Genomic DNA, 27,311 nt, shown 5'->3' with positions numbered 1-27,311 from the left:
TGGATTTATTGTGCCTTGCAGAGGTGTTTGGGACAAATAGAAGACCAGAAGACCTAATAATTTAGGTTCAGACCTAATTAACCAGACTAACTAATTTGGTTGTGAAGATTTTAATCAAAAGTTCAGTTACACTTACTTTTCCAATGGCTTTGTAGTTTGTATATTGAAATATATATATATATATATATATCCGAATGTTTTTTATTTTTTTTAAATTTTTTTAAAGTAAAATCGTCACACTTTAAAGGTCCAATTCTCGTTAACAAACCCTCAACTACAACCTTTGCCTCAATAAGCTCCTAATTTGCTGCTTATTAATAGTTAGTAAGGAAGTTGTGAAGTTTATGTATTTGGTATGATTAGGGATGTAGAATATGGTCATGCAGAATATGTACTTTGCAAGTACTAATAAACAGCCAATATGTTAATAATAGGCATGCTAATAAGCAACTAGTTAATATTGAGATTTGGTCCCTATACTAAAGTGTTCCCTTAAAATCTTTTATTTTAAAAAATAGGTTATTTTATGAATATTTTATAATATTTCATTATATGCCTGTTGCATAAAAAATATGTATAACCACAATAATATACATTTCGGTTTGACTCAGCTATATAATGAAGGTAGATTTTAACTGAAAGGTTGAACTGTGCTCTCTGTTTTTCTGTAAATGTTTAAATTTACCCGAAATTTAGCCTATGATACGATACATGGCAGGCTCTCTATTATCAGGTTCACATAAAGTGTGACAACATGCCCCGGTATTTATTTTTTTCAATGGCAAGTGCAAGTTGACTCAAAAATAAATGTTCCCTAAGAAATAGTCACTATAGAGTCAAATGTATGGTAACTAGCACTGGTTCCCCACAATAGTGTTTACTTTGTCGATAGCATGATGCACACTTTGACTTTCCATTCCAGTGAGAGACCGAGACATGTATCACTTCGTTGGAGTCTATTTCAGATTTTACTGGGTGACACTGTTAACTGCACATCACATTTTACAGTGACATGTCTGGGGGAATTGTAGCTGTGGTTTAGGGCAGCTGAGCCTAGAGTAGCATGTCCTCATACCCTTCGTTAATTCTTTGGGCTCTCTTGGGTGTTTGAACATGGCAAACCAAAGGGTTGAATGCACTTTGTCTATGTGTTAAATATATAGCTGGTTACTATAGTGCACATGACCTTGATGGCACTTTCCAGAAGGAAATTAAACATAGGCTAATTAATGATGGTTTGATGTAAATGAGTACTTTACAGCTATTATAAAACTAATATAAAGATAAAACTAATTTTAGTTGCCCGATAAACCTGATGAGGATTGTATTTGTAGAAGCTGTGGAAATTAAAGAAGAGAGCTGTTATTAGCCTGTCTGGGATAATGTGTTCAAATAGGCTGACTATTTCACTCATCAGAGGAGAATTTTATATCAGTGACACCTCTTGCGGTTTTGGCTTCATTATGTATATTCCCTACAGCTGACCAAATCAAACTCATGTCAATCATTTTTGGTCTGCTCATGTCATGCATATTTCTGAAATTTTAATTTCAGCCTATTTTTGAATCACATTAGAAACACAGTCACTAGATTGCTTTTAGTTTTCATTAGTTTGTTTTCATTAGAGTTTTTTTGAAACTTTTTGAAATTGATATTTTAAATTGGAGGTGAAATAATTGGTACCCAATGGCAGCTTTTTAGTCTTAGTGCAAACCTACACAGTTAAAGTATGAACTGGAATCAGCTGTCATTTAAACAACAAAACTCTGCTATAAGTGGTAATCCACAAAAAATCAAACTTCAAACTGACTAGTCATCAGCTTTGAGGTTTGTATTACTCTGGTTAGGGTTAGTCAGAATAAACCTAAATTAAAGGCTCAGTTTGCAACAGTGTTGTAGAGGTTTATCCACATCACCGCATAAACACACACACACACACACACACACACAGAGAGAAAGAGATTGACAACATTCATACTGCAAGGCTTAAAGTCAAGATGAAATACATTTTAAAAACTCTTTTTTTGTTTTATATGTGACCCTGGACCACAAAACCGGTAAATTTTTCGAAATTGAGATTTATACATCATCTGAAAGCTGAATAAATAAGGTTTCCATTGATGTATGGTTTGTTAGGATAGGACAATATTTGGCCGAGATCCAACTATTTGAAAATCTGGAATCTGAGGGTGCAAAAAAATCTGAATACTGAGAAAATCGCCTTTAAAGTTGTCCAAATTAAGTTTTTAGCAATGCATATTACTAATCAAAAATTAAGTTTTAATATATTTACAGTAGGAAATGTACTAAATATCTTCATGGAACATGATCTTTAATTAATATCCTAATGATTTTTGGCATAAAAGAAAAATCAATAATTTTGACCCATACAATATATTTTTGGCTATTGCTACAAATATACCCCAGCGACTTGAGACTGGTTTTGTGCTCCAGGGTCACATATCCTGTTTTAGTTGTAATACGTAACATTACGGAAGCAAAATAGGTTGCAAACATTGTTTCATGTTGACTTTAACAACGAGTATATTTGTCAGTTTACATTTCATATAAGAATTATGCCTGAGTTTGGCCATGCAGATTTCATAAAAGGTAAACAAAGATGTATTGGTAATAAAATCAAAAGATGAAGGTAGGAAGGTCTGTTTGGAAAGAGCCAGAAAATACCTCAAGCCCCACCCCCTCTGACCGCGGCGGGCGGCACGCTAGCACTTGCCTCTCGGTGGAATAAACGGTAGAAGAATCCTCGCTTGGGCGCTGGATTTGGCCTGTTCACATCCAGATCAGAACTCAGTGCTCCATCCATCTCGAACACATTAATCTCTTTAAAGCACTCCATCTCAATCATCTGAAATACAAACACACACACAATACACAACTGTACAGAACACAATCCATCTCTATTTCACATCACGACTACATTACCATTTAGACTGATCAATAATTTAATCTATCATGTCTAGAGAAAAAATTTTGTCAAAAGAAGTTACTCTTTTATAACCCCCATATGTAATAATAATATGTAAAGACTTTTTCATTGATAATATTTTTGCTAATTACAATGACCTGATTCAAAAATTTAATCTTAAAAAATCTGATTTTTTTTTCGCTATCTCCAGGTTCGACACTTTATGCAGGCCCATTGCTCTGTGTTTCCTCAAATGTCCTCTGAATCAGGATTGGACTTGGTTCTTAAGACCCCTACACACCTCAAGGGCCTGATTTCCAAAATATATAACGTAATTATGACATTCCAAAATAGATCACTAGAGAAGATCAAAACAGAATGGATAGGAGAGTTGGGAATTGACATATCCAAAGACACTTGGGACAACGCTGTTGACAGAATAAATAGGACAGATCTTGTGCACGACTCAATCTGATTCAGATGAAAGTTCTCTACCGTATTCACTATAGTAAAACCAAACTGGCTAAACTATACCCAAATATAGATGAAACATGTGATTGTTGCAGTGCATTTAAGGCAGATCTAACCCATATGTTCTGGTCATGCACTAAACTGAGACAATTTTGGTCTTCAATATTTGAAATTTTAAACTCGGCATTTAATTTAAGAATGCAGCCTAACCCAATAATGGCTCTGTTTGGAGTTACAGGTGACGACATTCACATAACCTAAGATAAAGAAAATGCCACGGCATTTGCAACATTAATAGCTAGAAGAAGAATTCTTTTAGAGTGGAAATCACCAATACCACCTAAATTGTCACTATGGCTTAGTGATGTAATGTTTTTTCTAAAAACAGAAAAAATAAAATATTTTCTAAGAGGATCAACCAGAACGTTTTACAAAACATGGGATTGTTTTATGTTGTGGGTAGAAAAAGTGAAAATGAATGCCTTTGAAAGTGCCTTTGTCACTGAATCCTTTCAATGTACCTTGTTCTGATAAAAATATAATTTAAAAAAAAAAGAAAAAAAAAGAAGTTACTCTTTTATTGATTTATTGGAGTGGTCTCTCATTTAACTCAGATGTTTCTCCTAAAAGTCCTTAAAAGTTGACATACTGACATAAGAGCTCAGAGCTATCAAATGAAACAGATCTAAAGTGACAGTAACGATTGTATTTCTAATTTTACAAAAGATTTTTATTTTAAATAAATGCTGTTCTTTTGTACTTTCTATTTATCGGAAAAAGAAAAAAGGATCACAGTTCCCTCCAAATAATTAATCAGAGCACATGTTTACAATACTGATAATATTAAAAAAAAATTCTTGAGCAGCAAATCAGCATATTAGAGTGATTTCTGAAGGATCATGTGACACTTAAGACGGGAGTAATGATGCTGAAAATTCTGCTTTGCATCACAGGAATAAATTACATTTTAAAATATATTGATGTGGAAAACAGTTGTTTTAAATTGCCAAAATATTTCATAATATTACTGCATTTACTGTATATTTGATTAACTAAATGCAGTCTTGCTGAGCAAAAGACTTCTTTTAAAAATATTAACAAATGTTGCCAACCCAAAGGGTAGTAGTATGAACATTATTATCCCCTAGTGACCAGAGTGTAGTACCTCATTTTGCCATGGGATGGAGACACTTCCTGTTACAAACTTGTGGTAGAAGTCATCGTCTGTAGGGTCCAGGTTTACACCTTTGACTGTAGAAAACTGCTCTATGTCCAGAACATCCTTGCAATACACAGCACGTGGCTAAAAAGACAAAAACATTGCATATGACCAACATCCACTTGGAAAATCCTACATGCTTAGTCCAATAGGAGTCTTTTTAATCAAGCAGATAAAAATGAATAAATGCCCATGAAACTCACATCAGGACAGAACGGCGGGTCTAGCATGTTGGCCTCCAATCGCTTGAAGTTGATGTTTCGGAAAATAGGATGCGGTTTGACTTCAGCCGCTCCACAACCTCGACACCCCAAACGCTCCTTTGGATCTTTACATAACAACTGTGGAGCCCAGGAAAAGAGAGGGAAAGAAGTGAGGCTGACACAGAAGAGGAGAAATCCCAGTGGAAGTAAACGTGACCCTGAGGTCACAGTCTTCCATGACACCATGAGAGAGGACTAAACAACACGCACTCCTCCACAACTACGCATGAACTTTTTCCCCATGTAGAAAATATTACATATTACAGCCAACATTCAACATTTCTACTTAATTCTGAGTGTCTATGATAAAGAAAAGGACAAAAAATCAAATCTAGTTTAAACACATGACAAGTTTTTAGACATTTACAACTTGCTGCTGCTTAAAAAAAAAAAAACACATAGAACTTTAAAAAAAAAAGTTTAAAATTAATGACTCTAAAAAGTATTGTTTTCATTAACTACTGTAAAACTAAGACTATTTAAATTGTTTTTGTTCACTGAAATAAAGCTGAAATAAAACAAATAATAGATGGAAAAAAGCTGCTTTGGCAAATAACTGAATTAAAATAAGTTTAACTTAAAGTAATAAAATGACAAACTGAAATGAAAAAATAAATTAAAGCTAAATAGAATTTTTTTGAATTTATAAAACAAAACTCAAATGAAAACTCAAATATATATATTATATATATATATATATATATATAATAACAAAGAGTGAAAAATTTAAGGGGGTCTGAATACTTTCCGTACCCACTGTATATATAAGCTTTACAATTACTTAAAATATTAATAAATATTATAGTATTATATAATACTACAATAACAGTGATGTGGTGTACCATTAAGGAAATATAATTTTCCTTGCACCTCTAAATACATGTGAATGTACACATTCTAGTCATTACTTTAAAAAAGTTCTTAAATATAATTGTCAAGGTTAAAGCTAATTTTATTTACAAATAAATGTTGCTTATTTCCACATTACTTTGATTTACTAATCATAGGTTTCTCAAATAGTAGTAATATATTTTAACATAACTACTTAATTTTTTCATGATAAATAATAATAATATAATAATAAAACAAACGAATGCCTGCCAAAAATAAGTTAATTTTATTATAGAAATTAAAACAAGATGCACTGCATTTATGAATTACATTTTTATGTATCTTTGAATAAATGAATACATTAAGATTTGAAAAAAGAAAATTAGCATTATGTCACTGACCCCGATACCAATTTAATTCGCTATAATTCTTTATTTGACGCCCCCAACTTGAAAAGTAGAAGAGTTTCCCCACTGGTTAAGATGACACTGTGGCATTGTTCACGTGATCTCAACTCATAAATATGACCATTCTGACATTATTTTAAGGTCACAACAGCACAAAAAAAAGCATTAGGTCTGCACCTGTCGGCAGATGTCTTTAGCATCTTCAGAGAACTTCTCAGTGTATTCCTCCTGGTCCTCGCATACACGGCGGTCCACCTCCTCTCGCTTCACACGCTCTTTGCGGCGACGGAAAGGAGACTGACCCTGAATCATTTCGTATATCAGGCAGCCCAAACCCCACCAGTCGGGACTGAAGGTGTAGCTCTCATTCTGAATGACCTCCGGTGCTAAAAACACAGAGAGAAGCATGAGGTCAAACACTCCAGGACAAGTACTGCTTAACAGATACGGAATGCGTTTGGCTCTTACCCATGTATCCCACCGTGCCAACGCGCCCTCGTATCGTCTCACTCTCTGGAATTTGGACGGCCAGTCCCAGATCAGAAATACGGATGTGCCCTGGAGAACAGCATCTCATTCAAACTTGTAGTATTATCATTCCTAACATGCCCAAACATGACATACTTAAAAATGGCACAGGTAAAAAGAATGTTCCCCTTAGAGGTTAATGATCTGAATAAGGTGATTACATTTTATTTTGCTTGTGCAAAACTCGCTGTCACAATGCAAGGGAGTTCTGGGTGAACGCCAAGGATTTGCTATGTGGTTGCTAAGTAGTTGCTTTGTTGTTCCCTACTAGCAAAAGGCAAGAGTCCACCCCCAAGTGTGGACTTATGCGTAAATAAGGTAAACAGAAGCAAAAACAGGCCATAAAACGCGGTAGTGAATAAAAACGGCTTACCACGGTCATCAAGGAGAATATTCTCAGGCTTCAAGTCTCTGCAAAAACAGGGAATACATTCATTTTACACAGCTGAAATCTAATAACTTTAGTAAAAACATTTTTAACTTTTTATTATTATTTTTTTTTTAGAGAAGTCTTCGGTTACACTTTATTTTAAGGTGTCCTTGTTACAGTGCAATTATATATTTAAGTACTCAGTAATATTAATTAACTACATGTACTTACTATATGGTTAGGGTTTGGCTTAGGTTTACTTGCATGTGATTTTGCATCATTTATTGTTATTATAATAGTAAGTACATGTAACGTGTAACAAGGACACCTTAAAATAAAGTGTTACCAAGTCTTCCGGTCACCAGAAGAATTTATTTGATCAAAAACACAGGAAAACAGAATATTCTTAAATATTACAGTTACAAAACTGTTTTCTAGTTTAATATATATATTAAAATGTAATTTATTCCAGTGATTGTAAAGCTGAATTTTCAGCATCATCACTCCAGTCTTCAGTGTCACACGATCCTTCAGAAATCATACGTTTTTGTTGCATAATATTTATCATGATACATGATACTTTGATAAATATAAAGTTCAAAACAACAGCATTTGCTTGAAACAGAAATCTTTTGTAACATCATGAATGTCTTTTTGATCAATTTAATGTTTCTGACTAAGTGTTCATTTCTTTAAAAAAATAAAAATCCCAAACTTTTGAACAGTATTGAAACACATGGTGCAAATCTGGATACTGTTGATCAAGTAATTTGACAGAAGATGATATAATAATCCTGCTCTATTACTAGCACTGCTGTGACCAGGTAATTCCATACGTTTCCTGAATCTGCCTGTTTTGAATTACAGGCGTAGACAAAATGCAAAAAAATCTACATTTGTTTACATTCATTTTGCATACAATACGATGCCTGCCAATATAGATGGAAAACAAAGCCTTACATTCAAAAATATACTTAATTTTAATATATTCAAATCACGCAGCCAAACATTGCTATGCCTTCCACTGCCCAGTATCTTCAAAAAAAAAAACTTTCATGCAAAACACAAAGAAAAATGTCCTGAGTTAATATACTAGACAGAATTTGTAAACCTTGCTTTTATCACTCACATCCTGGAAAATTAGCAGATTTCTGCTAAATGCATATAAACATTGTAAAATGTGAGTGTGTTGAGATTAATAAACACACCTGTAGATGATCCTCTCTCGATGAAGGTCCTCGAAGCCACAGCAGATCTCTGCTGCATAAAAGATGGCACGCTGTTCATCAAAGCCGGAGTTCCCCATGTTATAGATATGAAACTTCAGGTCACCACCGTTCATTATAGTCAACACCAAACATAGAGCGTCCTTAGTCTCATATGCATATGCCAAACTAACCTAGGAAGGAAAAAGAGAGAAAAAGAGGTGCATTGTTATCTATTCATGAAGAAAGGATACATGAACCTTAGTGGTGCATGTCAAACAGTCAAATGTAGCTCATGAGAATGTTTTTTCAGATGACTGGCACCTGTAATATACAGAAACACATTTCAAAACTTCACAGGGTTATGCCTGGAGAAACAGACTAAACTTGATCCAAAATGGACACACAGGAAATGTACTGTATATGATTAGCCATTACAGCATCTCCACTACTGTATTTATTTAGAGTTTTGTTTTACTAGTATGGAGACTAATAGAGTACTAGTATGGAGACTAATAGAGTAACCACACATCTCTACTCAACAATCATTCATTTCTATAGAACAGTGAAGGACTAACTAAGTTTCATAGCTAGTATTAAGTGTTCTGAAACATGAAGTTGTGGTAATGATGGGTGATGTGTGACTTTTAGCAAACCACAAAAGCTACATCATACAGTATGCAGTGTATTATCATTTTCCACCAGCATGTCCTGTGATCTGCTGAGTGACGCGTGAAGAGAACCACTGCAGAAGCTGAAAACCGCTGTGTTAAGGAGGGGTTCTTACCCTTCAGCGGTTACACCCAACATTGTGGGTGGTTAGGTTTCAGAAGTAGACAGATGTGGGAAAGGGCGGTGAACTCGAACAAGAAGCTGATGTTACTGTGGGAACCTGCAGCGCCACAAGACCACGAGGACTATAAAAGGACCCTTCACATTATTATGTGAAACATAACGCCAATGGAAGCTAATATGAGTGCTTACAAACTAAAGCAGTCGGGTCATTTATTATGTCAGCAGTGGTGATTTAAAAATTTGAAACTAATAAATGACTCTGGAGTGTATTATACTATAGATGCTAATTCTATTGAATAAAGATATACTGTGTGTGTGTGTATATATATATATATATATATATAAAGACAATCATTATGAAATTTTATTCAGAAAGGATGCATTAAATTGATCACATTAAATTGTACTTACTATTTTAGAAAGCTTTTTTACTGTATTTTATCATGGAAAAAAAGCAAAACAAAACAGCCTAAAATATGCTTTTTTTTTTTTTACCAACCTCAAACAACATTTAAGTCAAGAGCAATCAAAAGTAACTATATCAAGACATATGAAGAGTTAATTTGCAAAAACCGATAGCAAAAAACGTTTTTTTTTTTATCCTGCATTCTAATTAATATCAATCAAACTGCAGTTTGGTTGTTTTGATTAAATAATAATAACTAAAAATACAGCTAACTAACACAATAAAACACAAAAACATGGTAACAATAAAAAACATGATTTATGAAAATAGATAAAAATGGAGTTATCCGTTTTGCAAATAAACTCTTCATTATATATATATATATATATATATATATATACACATATATACATACATACATAGACACACACACACATTCATACAGATAATCAGTTATCTATTTAGTTAGTTTACAAATTAACAGTAAGGTGAAGACAAAGTCAGAGAAACATTGAAGAGAGCACAAGCTGTTTCCCATCAAACATAGCTCATATTAGTCACAGCATTATGTCACTTTATACTGTTAGAGTTTACTTGTCATCCCCAACTTTTAAACATGAGTCTGTTTATACATACTGAATGAACTCTGAGGCTGGAGTGTGAGTGTGCGCGCATGTGTGTGTGTGTGTGTGTGGGTTTAGGGTTTAGAGCACTTGACTCTGCTCTCTAACGCTGCTGTTTGGTCAGCGTTGCTAGGAAACAGAGATGTTCTCATTTGTGAAGTAGTTCATGAGGAGAAATTGCTCCTGCCTGTAGCATGAATGTGCACAGAGACACACACACACACATGCATGCTCTTGCACACAGACACACACACACACACATTGTCTTTCTTTTAAATTTAGATGCATGTTACATGCCTAAAAGACATTTGCACACAGCTGCAATGCTAAGCACAGCTAACCTGTGTGTGTATGTGGTCGTGTGTGTCTGTGTGAGCTTGTGTGTTAGTGTGTGGGTGGGTGGACAGAGGCTCAGGTGCTCTACAGCTGTAGTGGAATGAATCAGAGGCCGACATTACACTGCAGGCACTGTGTGCTATGTCTGTACACGTTCTCTTTTAAAATCCATTGTTTTAGAGGTTCTAGAATGTTTACTGTGTTACCAAATTCCAACAGATAATGTAATGGCTGCTAAAAATTTAGCTTTGCCACTGCAGGAATAAATTAGATTTTAAAATATATATATATATAAAAAAAAGATTTTAAATTCTTATCATTTTACTGTGCTTTTGATCAAATGCTACGGCTTTTATCCTTAACAAAAACAAGTTTTTGGTTTAGAATGTTTAGAATTCCAAAAGAAAAAGTACCACGGCATCAAATTATTTAAAGGAATAGTTCAGCCAAAAAATAAAATTATTTACTTTGTGTCATGCTAAAGTTTTTTTTTTTTTTCCCCATGTGTGGAAACTTTCTCCATTCAGTAAAGGTAAATGGGATCTGAGGCTGTCAAGCTCCAATAATGACCCAAAACGCATCATAAAAGTGGTCCATATGACTTGTACACTATTTTATTAGACCTCTGAGGCCATGCAATATCTTTGTGTAAAGAACAGACCAAAATGTGAATAATTAGTCATTGTAAATCTTTGTTTACATACATTTAAGTCTAATGACGAGAACAAATTGATTTCTGACATCAAAGCTGCTGCAACATGTCTTGAGGTGCCATATCTGAATGTACATGAGAACACAAGCTGGATGGATTACTATTTTGGTGCATTTTTATTAATTTAATTAATTTAATTTTAAGAGTTATTTTTAGAAAGAACATATTCCTGTGTTTTCTATGGCAGTGTTGTTAGTGTTAACTAAACTCAAACTAAAACTATTTAAAGCATTTTCGGTAATTGAAATAAACCTGACATACTGTAAAATAAAATATAAATATTCTTGTGGAAAATTATTCAATCTAAAACTTAAACAAAAATAAAGCTAAATAGAAATATTTTAAAAAGTAGTAAAAATTACAAAAGCACATACAGATGCTAAAACTTAAACGTAACGTTACTAAAACTAAAATTAAAGTGGAAACTGAAAATCTAAAAATTAAACGCCAATTCAAAATACTGAAAAAAACACCTTTAATAGTATATAAACAATACTGAAGTGTAAAGAGTTCCATGGATGAAAATAAATAATACAAACTCGTACAATAAAAACAGAAATCACACTGAAAAAAAAATCACATTTTTCTGACTGGTTTGGTTCCAAGCTTCGGCCACTTTCTTCAAGAAGTTTTTACATGGAGAAAGTGAATGGGAAAAATACTCCAATAACCCAGTTGAAAACCATACAATGGAATAGTATCCCTTGATTCCTCTATTTTTGTTTGAAACATCACAAAGCGGCACATAAACAAACTTGGAATAGAACATTCCTTAAAAGTGGTACTAGTGAAAATAATGAGAGGAGCATATGAACAAATCAGGAATGTGTTTCCACTATAAAGTATGCTGTGACCATTTCAAGGTTGTAATATGACTGCTTGGTGATATATGCTTTGTTTGAATATTTGTTTACAATGTAAATAGCTTAAATTCTTTTTTTTACACAGCAAATATTAAATTAATTTTTATGGTTGATATTTGGGATCACAGCCAAATAGCTGCATCTCTCTATGATTTAGCTAGTCAGGAGGTACTGAAAATGATTCAATTCATAGCAATTCGTTATGAACTACTACTCCAGACGAGATTTATCCCATGATATGTACATTCATATTTGCCTGAAATATTTGGAATAGTTTCCCTCTGTTGAGAACCTCACAGAAACTGAATCGCAGAGAGTGGAGTAAAATGTTTGTTGCACATATAATACAGACAAGACCAGCATGCAACTGACACGACAGGTTAAGATAAAAGTAAAAATGAGGAATAAAAAGAAAGTAGTACTTACTACAAAACTACTGTTAACTTTTTCTAAAATGCGTTTTTCATTTAATGCCATTGCTTCACCTTTTCTTTTCTTCACCCGTTTCTTCTCCAGCTTTTTACAGGCGTACATCTTACCAGTGGCACGAACCTGGCAGGCACAAACCTAGTGGAAAGAATCAGGCAGCAATTAGTGCACCTAATTATTTATGTTATTTCTCTAAAGTATTATTCATTTCTATGTGTAACACTTTTTCAACTAGCAAAAAATAACTGTGCACCTTTAAATAGTCCTGCTGTGTGACAATTAAAAAGGTCATAAAAACTGCACTCACAATCATTACAAAATAACATACTTGTTTAGAATAGATGATTTTGAAATATACAACATGGTTTTCACTATATATTCCAATATGTCATGTCCTCAAATACTGATCTAACAGTAATGAAATTACCCACCTCACCAAATCCGCCCTTGCCCAATACCCTGTAGTGTCTAAACGTGTTTTTGGTAACTGGTTGCCTGCAAATAAAATACAGTTCAAGTCAATTCAATGCACAAAACTCAATCATTTCAGAAATAGAACTTAATGCACTATAATGGCGTTTTTTTTTTTTTTTTTACTATTGCCATTGCAAAAGAGGTGATTTTATTACCACTAACATTCGTTGTATGTAGGTCATGTTAAAACTTAGAAACAGTATATAATCCATCATAAAAGTGAAATTCATCATAAAATCAGAAAGGCTGATAAGAGATGCTACTGACCTCTCCAACCACTTCCACTGAAGAAAACGGGAAAAGTACATCGCCTCCTGATATGCTGAGAATGGCTCTCCACTTAAATATTCACGAACTATCCTGAAAAAAAAGAGAAGGAATGCTTGAGGCAGGTGTAGAGACCATACAAATGCCATGGTGCATGAATATGATAATTATACAGTATATATCAAAATACCAAATAGGCTCTGTTACCATCATTGTCCCATAGCACTGCCATAATACATGGTTTGCTACAAGCTATTTATTATTGTTATTCAAGGAGTTCAATTACAGACAAGCTACTCATCATAAATAAATAAAAACATTTGAATTGATATAAATGAATTCCAAACAGAAATAAATGAAATATTTTGTTTAAAAAAAAGAGGGAATATCATGCAAGAACTTCTAAAACTTGTAGAAAATAAACAGTCCAAACAAAACAACTTGTACCTTGACGTTTAAAAAAAAAAAAAAGAAGAAAAAAAAAAAGGTGCTGCTTGTATGCCATGAAAAATGTAATTAGGTTTGTAGCATCTCTACTTGTTGGTTGCAACTCTTCAAAACTTGAATGATGACGTGCACAAATGTGATTGCAGATGAGTCTCATGCAACTGATGCCATCTTACCCTCTAATGTAACACGTGCTATCACACTCAAATACATAAACATACACTTTAACAAACATAGTGCCCATAGAGATTTAACAGGAAGGGTTAAAGCACTCCACCTCACCCCCTCTCAAACAGAAAGGAAGCCTAAACTAAACAGAACTAAAAGACTGACTGAGGCAAAACACAAACACACAAAACACTGTTTAGATTCAAAGTCACGTGTTTACTTTACTCGGACAAACAGTATGACTACAGCTAACGGTTCATTCTATAACTGTAAGTCTTCACACTAATACAAGTAAAAAACACAAACTGAGATCCCACTGATTCCACTTCAGTCTTGACATTCCAAACATAAACTAAATAACAAGCGTGTGTAACACATGGGCAAGCCTACTGCATTATCTTAAAGGGGTCATATGATGCTTTTTTAAAGATCATTATTTTGTGTATTTGGTGTAACAGAATATGTTGACATGCTTTAATGTTCAAAAAACACATTATTTTTCAAATACTGTACATTATTGTAGGTCATATATGCCCCGCCTCTCTCAAACGCTTCGTTTTCTACAAAGTCCCTCCTTCCGACAAGCGCAATCTCCTCTGATTGGCCAGCTGACCCAGTGCATTGTGATTGGCCGACCATCACAAGCACTCGTCGGAAATGTAACGCCCCTTACCATAATCGCAAGCTTCATCTTTCAAAATAAATGTAAAGACAGTAAATAATGTCATTAGTTTTACCATCAGTTCAAGCCCGAAAGGGGAACAGACACCGTAATGATGCAGTATACAAGCCGCGTTTAAGACAGCTGACTCTACTGTGATGTGATGTGACGCTGTCTCTCTCCCTCTCTCTCTCTCTCTCACACACACACACACACACGACGCGCAAAACTCCGCATTTGAACAGTCAATACAGTTTGAACAGTTTTGAGACTTTAGTCTTTGCAACTTCAGGGATCAGGGATCTTATCTATGCACAATCAGCTTGTAACACTCCAAAGAGAAAGAAAAACTTGAAATCGCATCATATGACTCCTTTAAAGGAATAGTTCAACCAAAAAATTAAAGGTCTGGCAATATTTAATTACTCTCATGATGGTAATTTGATTTAAAAAATAATGTGGACAGTCTTCGGAATACAATTAATGTGCATGTGAACTGGAGATCTCAAGGACCAAAATGACCACAAAAAAAAAAAATCAATGAAAGCACCATTGTGCCTGATTTGAGCAAAATAAATTGCTGATTTGGAATATACGCCACCACTTGCCCTTTTGGAGTTGATAATACTTTTTAAACAAGGATGCGTTAAATTGAAAAGTGACAGTAAAGACATTGATAATGTTACAAAATATTTCTGTTTCAAAGAAATGCTGTTCTTTTGAACTTTCTATTCATCAAAGAATCCTGAAAAAAAGGTGTCATGGTTTTCACAAAAATATGAAGCAGCACAACTGTTTTCAACATTGACAATAATAAGAAAGCTCTCTTAAGCACCAAATCAACATATTAGAATGTTTTTAAAGGATAATGTGACACCGAAGACTGGAGTAATGATGCTGTAAATTGAAAATAACTTTTTAAAATATATATTTAAAAAAAAGTTAGTTTCAATTATAAAAAATATTTAACAATATTACCGTTTTACTGTATTTTAGATCAAATAAATGCAGCCTTGGTAGAGTTGGTGAGTATGAGACTTCTTTCAGAACCCGAACCCCAAATTATCGATCGGTAGTATAATATTAAATCAAACTTGGTGTCTTAAAGATTATTTTTTCCACAAAAAGTGGAAGGAGAGACTGCATAGATGTTGCTTGACAGCAAAGTAGCTGTTACTTACAGTAGATGGCTGGCAAATGAACTGGCTTGATACAAAATAGCATTGGTATTACCTGGTACACTCCTGGAACAGCTCTTTACAGGGACTATGTTCTAGTTTCTGCCTGCAATCCCCAACCACATCCTGAGCGATCTCTGGTAGATGAGCTGCCGACTACAGTATGGGAAAGAGGGAGAGAAAACAGGAAGAGCGGTTGATAGGGTGCAATTTAAAAAAAAGAGAGAGAGAAGTTCAAGTTCAATCATTAATTCAGCAATTCTTTCAATGTGCACATGCATGTAGAAGTGTGCGAGAACAATATATTTACCCCATTATTAAAATATGTGTCTAAAATATTTAAACCGACGTCTCTCCTCTTCTCATCCGGAGCCACCTGATACATTGCCTAAACAACCACACACACACAAATAATGCTGAAATTAGAGATGAAATCACAGAATTTAGTAAAGGTTCTAAAGGTTAGTAAAGAACCTTTAACATTCATATAACCTTTTGGTTGCACAAAAAGTCCTGTATTCTTGAGATTATTAAAATGTTCTTCACTAAGAAAAAAAGTGTTTCTTTTAAGAACTGTTCACTAAAAGGGTCTTTGGGGAACCCTTTTGTAACCTTTATTTTTAAGAGTGTTATTAAGGGTGCACAAAATGTGTATTCCATTAGAGTGAAGGTAAGAGAACAATTCCATTTTTGACATGGAGATGGTTGTGTGTCTGTCAGTCTGGGAGAAAAAGAAAAAGAGAAGTTAAAGAGAGGTGCAGACTATATGTATGTTTGTGCAGAGGTTTCATACCACAGCATCCTGGAACTCTATGCACCGCCGTAATTTGGGCTGCGTGTCACAGAACCGCCGAAACAACTGACGACCAATTGGTTGCTTCTCACAAAGGCTAGTGTAATCCCTCTCTGAGAGTGATAAACAAGAGAGAGACAGAAAGAGGGTTAAACCTATCAATGTCATATGATGGTTTTCCTCATCTATTATCTTTAAAGGGTCATATTATTAAATATTAAATGGACCTTTTGAAATAAAAGAGTTCATTGTAATATGAAAATGCACTGAAACTTTCACAAATCAAATGCAATAAGGCGATTTATTGAAGTTAAAAATTAGTTGAAGAGTTGAAATACTTTTTCAGCAGTCTTGGTTCCGGTATTTTCCCATTCATTTTCCCCATCGGGGAATAAAATTATTAAAGTTATAAGCCATGAACCAAACCAACCAGCTACAAAGTGAATCACAACATTACAAATTTGATTTGAAGCAAAAACATTTGTGAGAATCAGAAGAAAAGACAAAGGTACAAGACATTACAGCTTTAACAAAAGAGCAATGTGAATGAGAAATATAAAACTATTGATTTAAAAATGTTGATATAATATATATAGTTCTGGTAAAAATTTTAAATACTTTGCAGTATCTGCAAAATGTTAATTATTTTACCAAATACGAGGGATCATACGAAATGCATGTTATTTGCATTTGCAAAATGCACTATTAAAAAAGGCTCAAATGGTCACTGATGCTCCAGAAGGAAAAACTAAGCATTAAGAGCCAGGGGTGTGAAGATGTGTACGTTTTTCTTATTTTGCCTAAACATCATATTGTTTCATTTAGTACTGCCCTTAAGAAGCAACAGAAGATACTTGCATGTTTCCCAGAAGACAAAATAAGTTCGATTTACCCTGATCTTCAAATCCTGGCTCTTAATGCATCGTGTTTCCTTCTGGAGCATCACTGAGCATTTGAACCTTCTGTAATAGTTGCACATAGTCCCTCAGTTGTCCTCAGTGTGAAAAGATGGATCTCAAAATCATACAGTCATTGTTGGAAAGGGTTCAAATATTTTAAAAAGGTATACCATTATCTGTTTAATATTAGATACTTTTAATGCGACGTTAGATAATAATTTCTCAACATATCTAATAGGTCTCAAAGCAAAACATGAAATTTGTGCCTGTATTTAGAAATAAAGTCACCTGACACAAAATTGTACCATATTCATGGAATGTACCAGAGAGGGTGGAAAATCAGGTGAAAAACCTAACCAGACTGTTTGAGGTGCAAACATTTTTATGGACTTTAGGGGAAAAATTAAATGCATGAAATGTATGATATGACCCCTTTAATAAAAGATTTCCTCCATACACACACAAAGTGCAAAACTCAGCATACAGCCACGACACCAAATCACAGTGATGGTGAGCAGAGCTCAAGCTAAGCCCTGTGCTGCAGGACTCTCTGGAACCCTACGGGCCTGGTGGATTCTGGGCCAAGAGGAAACGGCCTCAGCCGGGACTTCCTCACTGAGCCAAGGTCTACAGCTGCCTGACGCAAACACACACACACCTGCCCACACACCAGAATAAATTTTTAACTGACAGCAACATTCTAAACAATATAAAGCCTTTAATGAGAAATACACTAACTGTTTGAGGTGCAAAGCCCCCGACTAACATTTTTATGGACTTTAGGGGAAAAATAAAATGCATGAAATGTATGATATGACCCCTTTAATAAAAGATTTCCTCTATACACACACAAAGTGCAAAACTCAGCATACAGCCACGACACCAAATCACAGTGATGGTGAGCAGAGCTCAAGCTAAGCCCTGTGCTGCAGGACTCTCTGGAACCCTACGGGCCTGGTGGATTCTGGGCCAAGAGGAAGCGGCCTCAGCCGGGACTTCCTCACTGAGCCAAGGTCTACAGCTGTCTGACGCAAACACACACACACCTGCCCACACACCAGAATACATTTTTAACTGACAGCAACATTCTAAACAATATAAAGCCTTTAATGAGAAATACACTAGCAAGTATGCTTTGTTTAGTGAACCACAAAATAAACCAACCCTTTTAAGGAACCAAATTAAAATAATTTTTTTAAATGTACTCCTTTTAAACTCCTTTAAGTAAAAAAATTTTTTTTTTGTGAAATTCATTTATTATGGGTGAAAAATATGGTACAATGGTATCTGCACATAATTATTTAAGCCTTAATTTAATGGAAAAAATTTAATTAAAAAAAAATTTGGCCCATAACACGAGACTGCTTTAATTGCTAATAATGGCTAATATTATAAATCTGATTAATAAAGAGTAAGGTAAACAATCATTTATATATATATATATATATATACACATACATACATACATATATATATATATAGATGGACAACTCTTAAATAACATCAAATCACACTAATGAGAGAGGATATTACTTGCAAACTTTCATTTAAGCCACTAAAAAACCCACTGTGGTTGGAAGGTATCCAGTCCTGCACGACTAGGACTGTTTGTCTGTAATACAAATACAAACAAACTGGTATTTTTAATACCTTGAAACTTGGACTATCAGTTTAGTGCAATTAATTATAAAAAACAAACAAACATGAAAAGCGATAAAAAATGAACACAATTAATCATGCCCCTTGACCCGTATCTAAATTCTGTTTGGAGGGACTTTCCAACCATTAAAGCAATTCAAGCTTGAAGCACCATGTTTTTGCGAGTCTGAATGCAGATTTTCTGAATGCTCTCTTTCATACATCTATCTTACCAACAGTGCGTCTAAGTTCCTCACAGAGGCTGATATGAGGCAGTTTGAGCATCTCCTTCCATTTCTTGCTCCTCCCGTTTCGTTTCCCTCCTCCTCCTATGAGAGAAAAGGTGAGAAACTATTAAGATGAACTCAATGCAAATTACAATTCAAATTGACACTATGCCTCTTTACTATTATTTGTCAGTCTGTATCTGTGGTTAAAATAAATAGATACAGCCTTTTTGGCATTGACTTATTCCACACGAGTGTGAAAAAAACGTGTACATCCATGTGCACATACTTTGCTTTACTGACATTCAGTAAACAGATATATAAAATATTCATATACATAAAATGTTTTTAAAAAAACTGAATAACCCTCTGCAGGGCTCCAGACTAACATTTGAGAGCAGTGGCACCAGCGCCACTAAGTTCTACAGATGGTGGCGCCAGGAACAGATTTGGTAGCGCTGGGGGTGGTGTGCAGGAGTATTAAAATATAGATCATTGTTTTGCATTAATAAGTGCAGTTACTAATAATATTACATGTCCATTTCTTGTTTATTTTTTATACAGATTTGACAGTAAAGCACTAAGCTTGAGTTAAGATGCATACAAATTGTACTTTTATTAACAACAGTAACAAGTGCAAAATCTAATTTTTATATCGAAAATGTATATATTCCACTCTTATTATATGTACCATTATTCTTCTAGTATATGGAACTGACCAACTTCAGTGATTATGTGTGATTTAGTAGCATTGAAGAAAAGTTTGTTTTTCAAGGCACTTTGTGACTTTTCTTACTTCATACACAAAAAAGTGTAAAGATCTGACAAAATCTGATTTGATATTTTATAATAGGGATTTTATAATTTCAAAATATAGTGAAAAAAAGTAGAAATGAATGACTAATAAGCCAATAAGTGCTCCTCTGCTGTCTGCCCAAACGAACCGAGCTAAGGGGGGAAACGCGCCAGGTTCCGAAACAACGAGTCAGGTGTGAAAGCACCCTAGTTTTGTTTGCCGTTTGATGGTTCTCAAATGTAACAGAAATGGCAGTGCTTATGAGTTGGACAACGCGGTGGTCACGCCAGTGCGACTGCTAGGGCTGGGCGATACCCCTTATTTTGTTTTCGATACGATACCGATATTTTTCAAGGCAGTTATCGATACTGATTCGATACTTCTGCACTAAACTTTTAAATTATGAAATGTATTAAATTATTAAATTACTAAGAGTAAAATGGGTAATGAAAACCATTTAACTTACTATCAGAAGTGAGTGAATGCTCTCTGTGATGGATTGGTTCTGTCTTGCAACATTTGCGTGTGTTCAGATGAGCAGGAAAATAGTTCTATCCTACACAATTACTTGCTAACAAAGGTTATTTGTCCAATTCAATGCATATTGTACACATTATTGTTATTGTTGTTAAATAAACAAAACCACTGGTAAATAAAATGCACCTTAGTATCGATATTTTTTGTTTGAGTATCGATACTTTCGATACTCGCTTCAGTATCGATATATCGATACTTCGGATCGATACGCCCATCCCTAGCGACCGCACACAAAAATTAGTCGCACTGGCAGAAAAAATGGTTGGTCGCAGTCTGGAGCCCTGCCCTGTCACAAAGGCCAGAAACACAAGTTTTCCAGAACTGTTTTCCAGAAATCAAACAAACAAACATTCCTCCGTACATCTGGTAATCAATGCTATTTATCCCAAAAGAGCATTGCCTTTAGAGAGATCGTGACAGCTGGCAAAGTTTGAACCTGGACGATAATTTGAAATAATCAGACCTTGTTTTCACATAATTGTTTAATGCAAAACATGCATGCAGCATTCAAGAGCGTAATCAAAAGCTTGCCGTCTTGAGGCCAAAAGCATTCCCGGGAAAACAGTTTTCCTCAAAACAGAGGAATGAGAAGAGTTTATCCTCCAGGATTTACTGTAATTTCAGTGACTGCAAATTCCAACAACATTACAGACAGCCTCACAAGTCATGCTCTTGAAAAAACACACAGACTGAGAACCGCTGGCCTCTGAAATTACCCTTGGGAGGTCAAATACTTTTGGGGTAAGAAGTGGGTGATTAATCTGCATCTTATTGTTTGTATAATTTCCTTATGAAATCCATAGCAATGTGTTTTGCAATCAAGCCTGTCAATCTGTCTGAGAGAGCGGTTGTTGGTCTATGTACACATGCATACAGATGTCTTTGGCTGTTGTATCCCATCTAACTTTTTAATGTAATTAACTACATTTACATCCATTAAAAATATTTAGTTTGCTAATTTAGTGGCATTGTGATCTACATCTAATATGAACAGCAGTCTCTCCTAATTATAATTAAGATCTAAGATGTAAATTCATACTGCACAGATGCACATAGTACAACATGTTCATTCTTGCATTTGATTATACATTGACAACACATTACTCACTCAATACTAATGCAATAATATGCACACACACAGAACCACTGAGCTGTTTGACCAGTCAAACCCTCACACACACGATACACTTTGTGCAATCTACACTAGAAGTACAGAAGTTAGCAACCGCTGAAGTGAGACAAAGAAAGAGAATAATAATAAACATCCTTCATGCCACAAGTCAAAGGTCTGTCTATGCAAGGCTATAAGACAGTTAATGATAAAGGTAGACAAACATATTTTTTATATTTACATAACGGCACAACAAGATAAACAGGAAGAAGAGCAAGATGACTGGCTGAAAACAAGAAAATCAGATAAACACTTTCACTGCAAATCAATTTGCCTACAGACATGCAATAACTCCAACTATTTCCTCATTATTCAACACAAACAAAAACACACACCTTTGAAGAAACACAAAGATTATGCCGTTTCAGCATTCCTCTAAAATATATTTGGGAAGTTGACCTAAAACACTTTTGGAAAGTTGGCATGTCCTGCTGTACTCCATCTAAAAATATTTTTTTAAATATATTTGCTTTTAATAAAAAAAAATTACTGTGCTTACAGCATTTATGAGCTCATAATAATTGCAAGATTACGGCAATGAGGAGTTTAAAAACAGTGGAAAAACTTAAGAGAAATAATGACCTGTTGCTTTCCTTTGTACATTCGTATGAATCATAACCTAATGTATAAAGTTTATAAAATCAAAATAAAATCTAATCTAAAAATCTAAATAAAATCTACAAACTAAATAATCTAAATTAAAAATATATAAAATGTATAAAATAAAAATAAAATAAATAAAAAAATCTAACTAAGATCGATAAATTAATCAAATTTTTAAAGATATATAAAATCTATAAAATAAAATAGCAAAAATCTAAATAAAATTTACAAAATAAATAATCCATATTTAATGCCAAATACCTAAATCATTTGATGACAGATAGATCCTAGAAATTGCTAAATACCTAAATCGTTTGATGAAACCTTTCCATTTGTAAACTTTATTAATGTAATAATTTAGACGACCTCAGATATGCATTTTTTCAGCCCTATCATAAAGAACAGCCTTATTTTTGAAAGCCAAGGCCTATGTGAGATAACTGTGCAACAACCTGATACTTGCTCTAACAAAACAAGAAGTGAAGAATATCAAATCAACTAACACAATCAAAGAAAACAGAAAGCTACTGATGCAACTGTGAACAAAAAAATGCCTTTTAAAGAAGCAGTGGTTCTCAATCTATTTAACACCAAGACCACGTTTGTCCAGGAATATACAAAGCTACCTCCTATGTAGGCTAAAATATTTCTTTGAGTACTTCTGCTGTAATGATGACAATACTGTTTGTTTTCCCACTTTTTTATTAACAGAAACTAGGAGTGTCAATTGGTTAAAATAATTAAGCATAATTTAATGTTATTCCAGAAGTTTCAAGAACTGTATGTTCTGCAAAAACCACAACAACACCAGTTATTCTGTGGGAAAATAAACAAGACATCTAATGTCAGTTTACACGTTAATTTTAAAGTCTTTTAAAGCATTTTAAGTGGTTAAGTTAGTCAGATTTTTGAAATCTTTGCTGAGACCCTCTATGTCCCAGGTTGAAAGCTGCTGTTTTGAAGATACAAAGAAAGAGAATAATAATAAACATCCTTCATGCCACAAGTCAACGGTCTGTCTATGCAAGGCTATAAGCAGTTTTTTGAACAGTTAATGATAAAGGTAGACAAACATATTTTTTATATTTACATAACGGCACAACAAGATAAACAGGAAGAAGAGCAAGATGACTGGCTGAAAACAAGAAAATCAGATAAACACTTTCACTGCAAATCAATTTGCCTACAGACATGCAATAACTCCAACTATTTCCTCATTATTCAACACAAACAGAAACACACACCTTTGAAGAAACACAAAGATTATGCCGTTTCAGCATTCCTCTAAAATATATTTGGGAAGTTGACCTAAAACACTTTTGGAAAGTTGGCATGTCCTGCTGTACTCCATCTAAAAATAGTTTTAAAAATATATTTGCTTTTAATAAAAAAAAATTACTGTGCTTACAGCATTTATGAGCTCATAATAATTGCAAGATTACGCCAATGAGGAGTTTAAAAACAGTGGAAAAACTTAAGAGAAATAATGACCTGTTGCTTTCCTTTGTACATTCGTATGAATCATAACCTAATGTATAAAGTTTATAAAATCAAAATAAAATCTAATCTAAAAATCTAAATAAAATCTACAAATTAAATAATCTAAATTAAAAATATATAAAATGTATAAAATAAAAATAAAATAAATAAAAAAATCTAACTAAGATCGATAAATTAATCAAATTTTTAAAGATATATAAAATCTATAAAATAAAATAGCAAAAATCTAAATAAAATTTACAAAATAATGCCAATGCCAAATACCTAAATCATTTGATGACAGATAGATCCTAGAAATTGCTAAATACCTAAATCGTTTGATGAAACCTTTCCATTTGTAAACTTTATTAATGTAATAATTTAGACGACCTCAGATATGCATTTTTTCAGCCCTATCATAAAGAACAGCCTTATTTTTGAAAGCCAAGGCCTATGTGAGATAACTGTGCAACAACCTGATACTTGCTCTAACAAAACAAGAAGTGAAGAATATCAAATCAACTAACACAATCAAAGAAAACAGAAAGCTACTGATGCAACTGTGAACAAAAAAATGCCTTTTAAAGAAGCAGTGGTTCTCAATCTATTTAACACCAAGACCACGTTTGTCCAGGAATATACAAAGCTACCTCCTATGTAGGCTAAAATATTTCTTTGAGTACTTCTGCTGTAATGATGACAATACTGTTTGTTTTCCCACTTTTTTATTAACAGAAACTAGGAGTGTCAATTGGTTAAAATAATTAAGCATAATTTAATGTTATTCCAGAAGTTTCAAGAACTGTATGTTCTGCAAAAACCACAACAACACCAGTTATTCTGTGGGAAAATAAACAAGACATCTAATGTCAGTTTACACGTTAATTTTAAAGTCTTTTAAAGCATTTTAAGTGGTTAAGTTAGTCAGATTTTTGAAATCTTTGCTGAGACCCTCTATGTCCCAGGTTGAAAGCTGCTGTTTTGAAGATACTCAATTCCTAGAGCATTTTATGATAACCTCGCAAATAAAATTTTTTTATTTCATTGGCATGAAATGAAAATCCATGCTATTTAGTTTGAAAGCATGTTATAGATCTTATTGTACGCGATTACTTTGACCTTGTAAATTTCTCAAAATCAAATCAACAACTGATGCATAGAACTAAGTCCCCAACATTTTCTATTTTTTGATAATCTGTTATACAATACACTCAGATATAAGCCACAATATGGAAGAAAAGATCTATTCCTTCTTCAGTTTCATCTCAATTTTAAAGCTTCCGCTTAGAAAAATAGTCCTAGTTTTATCATTTTATTTTCTTGGGGCACCTGAGCCACTTCTACTAAACATTTATCAAAAGCTTTATGCACAGAATGTATTTAAGCCGCAATGAAATGGAAGTACGGACACATTTTTTCCTCCATTTTACAAAGTACATCTGAGTGTTCTTGGTTTTTGATTGGATTTTGAGATATGGGCATTAAGCCATGGTCACACTAAACTTTGAGAAAGCTAAATTTCTTCTAACACTGCATGATCATGATATGACGTCACGCTCTGCAGTTTCATAATTTTATCACATTACAAATGACGTATTGATCTATTGGTCATACAGCTTCGCATGATACAAATTTGCAAAACATCTTCACATTTGCATGCATATGAATGGAAATCAACAGAATTAAAAGTGTGACTGCCCCTTTATTGCGGTTAAGGCTAGAAGGGATACAGCTACGGCCACCGGGGCTTACTGGGCATGCACAAATCAATATTGCCTAATTTTTGTCACACTGAACAACAATAATTAGGGGAGCACTGGGCTCAATGTAACGCAGGGGTTAGTTGTAAAACACATGGTTTAAATATTTCCACACATGCTAACATAACAATATTTACAGTATTTACTAGTTACCATATCAACATTATATAGAGAAAAAAAGTGCGCCAAAATACAAAATTCTTGAAGATATCGCTGAACATTTATTTTACCATAGTAAAATTTAATCCCTCATTTATGTGGGTCGTCCCAAGCATGGTTGCAATGTGTTCATTGTCAAACTATAAAATCTGATTATTTTAAATTCTTAAAAAATGCCATTTTCATTAAAAAATCATTTTCCTTTAATATTTCATATAAAAAAAAGATATTGTTTTTTTGACAGCCGATGCCGATATCTTGGAATGCAGGGTGGCCGATGGCCGATATAATTTTATTTATTTTAATTAATATTTAAGAAATTTTAAATAATTTGAAAATTTATTAAAAAAATAAATGTGTTAAATAAACATACTTATACTTTAGATGACAAAGTATTTTTTACAAATTAATAAATATTTAATAAAAATATAATTAAAAGGAAGTAAATACTGTAACCAACAGAGCACTCAGTATTCTGGGAAGTTTGTGTGCATTGGGAATCATATTTTTTCAAATAAAGTCAAGGTAACACTCATTTTACATACAGCACACAGTGAAAATTACATGAATATGACTGGGCAAATGGATAAAGCGCAGCATAATTTAAAATCACGAGTTTAAAGTTTGTCCATCGCGCGTCTCAATGAACACATGCACATCACATGCACACTTCACAAGATCTCACAACTGGATCCGACTAAGTTTGCAAGGTTTTTTAAATTAGATGTTTATAGATGTTTATTAAATGATATAAATGTTATAATGTTTGCCTTTATATTACTAATAATATAAAAGCAATCGTTATAAGGTTTTTGTATACATTTTAATTCCTTTGTTTAACCATTCTATCTGATAATTAGACAGACTTATATCCGTATTTAAACAGAACTGTTAACAACAACAGCGAACAAGAGGGAGAATGTGAGCACTGTGTGTTCAGGCGCTGCCGTTCTCAGCGCCGTATAAATAAATGTCCGGCGTGCCATCAAAATAAAAGTCCCACCTCGAACGCATCGGCCAAACAGGAAAACTTATTTGGCCGATATTTGAAAAAATGCCAAATATCGGCCGATATATCGGCCTTGGCGATATATCGGTCGACCATTAAATGTACCCCACTGGGGCATGTTATCAAATTTCACTTCCATTTTTTGAGGGTAAATAAAGAAAACCGTATACATTGTAATTATGAAACAAAGCGACATATTTGTACTAGACAAGAGTGAATTTACTGTGAATAACAAATAATATAATAATAATTCTGAGCCCCATGTGGATTTACATAAACTGAGAAAGTCAAAAAGTGTTATGGGTAGGTGTAGACAAATACAATAAAACAGCATGTGATAGGTAGCAAATTTAATTTATTTCAAATTAATAGCGAGATTTTGCCTCATTTCCGGTTGTAGCTGTATCCCTTCTAGCCACAACCCTTTATTGCACTCAAAAGTAGGCATGGTTTGAGTAGACAAAGTGATTAGCGAAGTCCTGCATACATCACTACAAAGTCTGCTGTTTGTACTAGAGAATCCAGCTATGACATTTCAATTAAAAATTATGAGGTCAAAAAAAAAAAAAAAAAGATGAGCTGAATTTTATTTTCATGCCGACTCTCAAATAAATACTGTCATCTGAGGCAATTTGTATTACTGTGAGTTTGAGCATTTGTC

At 33.8% G+C, this 27,311-nt stretch overlaps 1 protein-coding gene across 1 annotated transcript; it reads right to left on the bottom strand.

Moving 5' to 3' along the window:
• Nucleotides 1-2,684: 2,684 nt before the first annotated feature.
• Nucleotides 2,685-26,768, bottom strand: grk4 (G protein-coupled receptor kinase 4). Its single transcript, XM_016250227.1, has 15 exons — nucleotides 26,756-26,768; nucleotides 19,143-19,238; nucleotides 16,373-16,485; nucleotides 15,890-15,967; nucleotides 15,635-15,735; nucleotides 13,126-13,218; nucleotides 12,816-12,879; nucleotides 12,382-12,522; nucleotides 8,224-8,414; nucleotides 7,019-7,056; nucleotides 6,586-6,675; nucleotides 6,295-6,503; nucleotides 4,820-4,957; nucleotides 4,563-4,700; nucleotides 2,685-2,866 (listed from the first exon to the last, which is right to left on the bottom strand). The coding sequence occupies exons 1-15, from the start codon at nucleotides 26,766-26,768 to the stop codon at nucleotides 2,687-2,689; spliced, it is 1,683 nt and encodes a 560-aa protein (XP_016105713.1). The 3' UTR covers nucleotides 2,685-2,686.
• Between the last annotated feature and the right edge of the window lie 543 nt (nucleotides 26,769-27,311).

This window comes from Sinocyclocheilus grahami, unplaced genomic scaffold, assembly GCF_001515645.1.
Source record: "Sinocyclocheilus grahami isolate Dianchi unplaced genomic scaffold, SAMN03320097.WGS_v1.1 scaffold25.1, whole genome shotgun sequence".
Taxonomy (NCBI): domain Eukaryota; kingdom Metazoa; phylum Chordata; class Actinopteri; order Cypriniformes; family Cyprinidae; genus Sinocyclocheilus; species Sinocyclocheilus grahami.
This window is presented reverse-complemented; position numbering and strand designations above follow the sequence as displayed.

Excerpts from the sequence above, each read along its gene's own strand:
- grk4 (XM_016250227.1), bottom strand. Across the intron at positions 8,415-12,381 it reads AAGTTAACAGTAGTTTTGTA|GTTAGTTTGGCATATGCATA; the intron begins GTAAGTACTACT and ends TTTCCTTCCTAG. Across the intron at positions 6,676-7,018 it reads TATTCTCCTTGATGACCGTG|GGCACATCCGTATTTCTGAT; the intron begins GTAAGCCGTTTT and ends GCTGTTCTCCAG.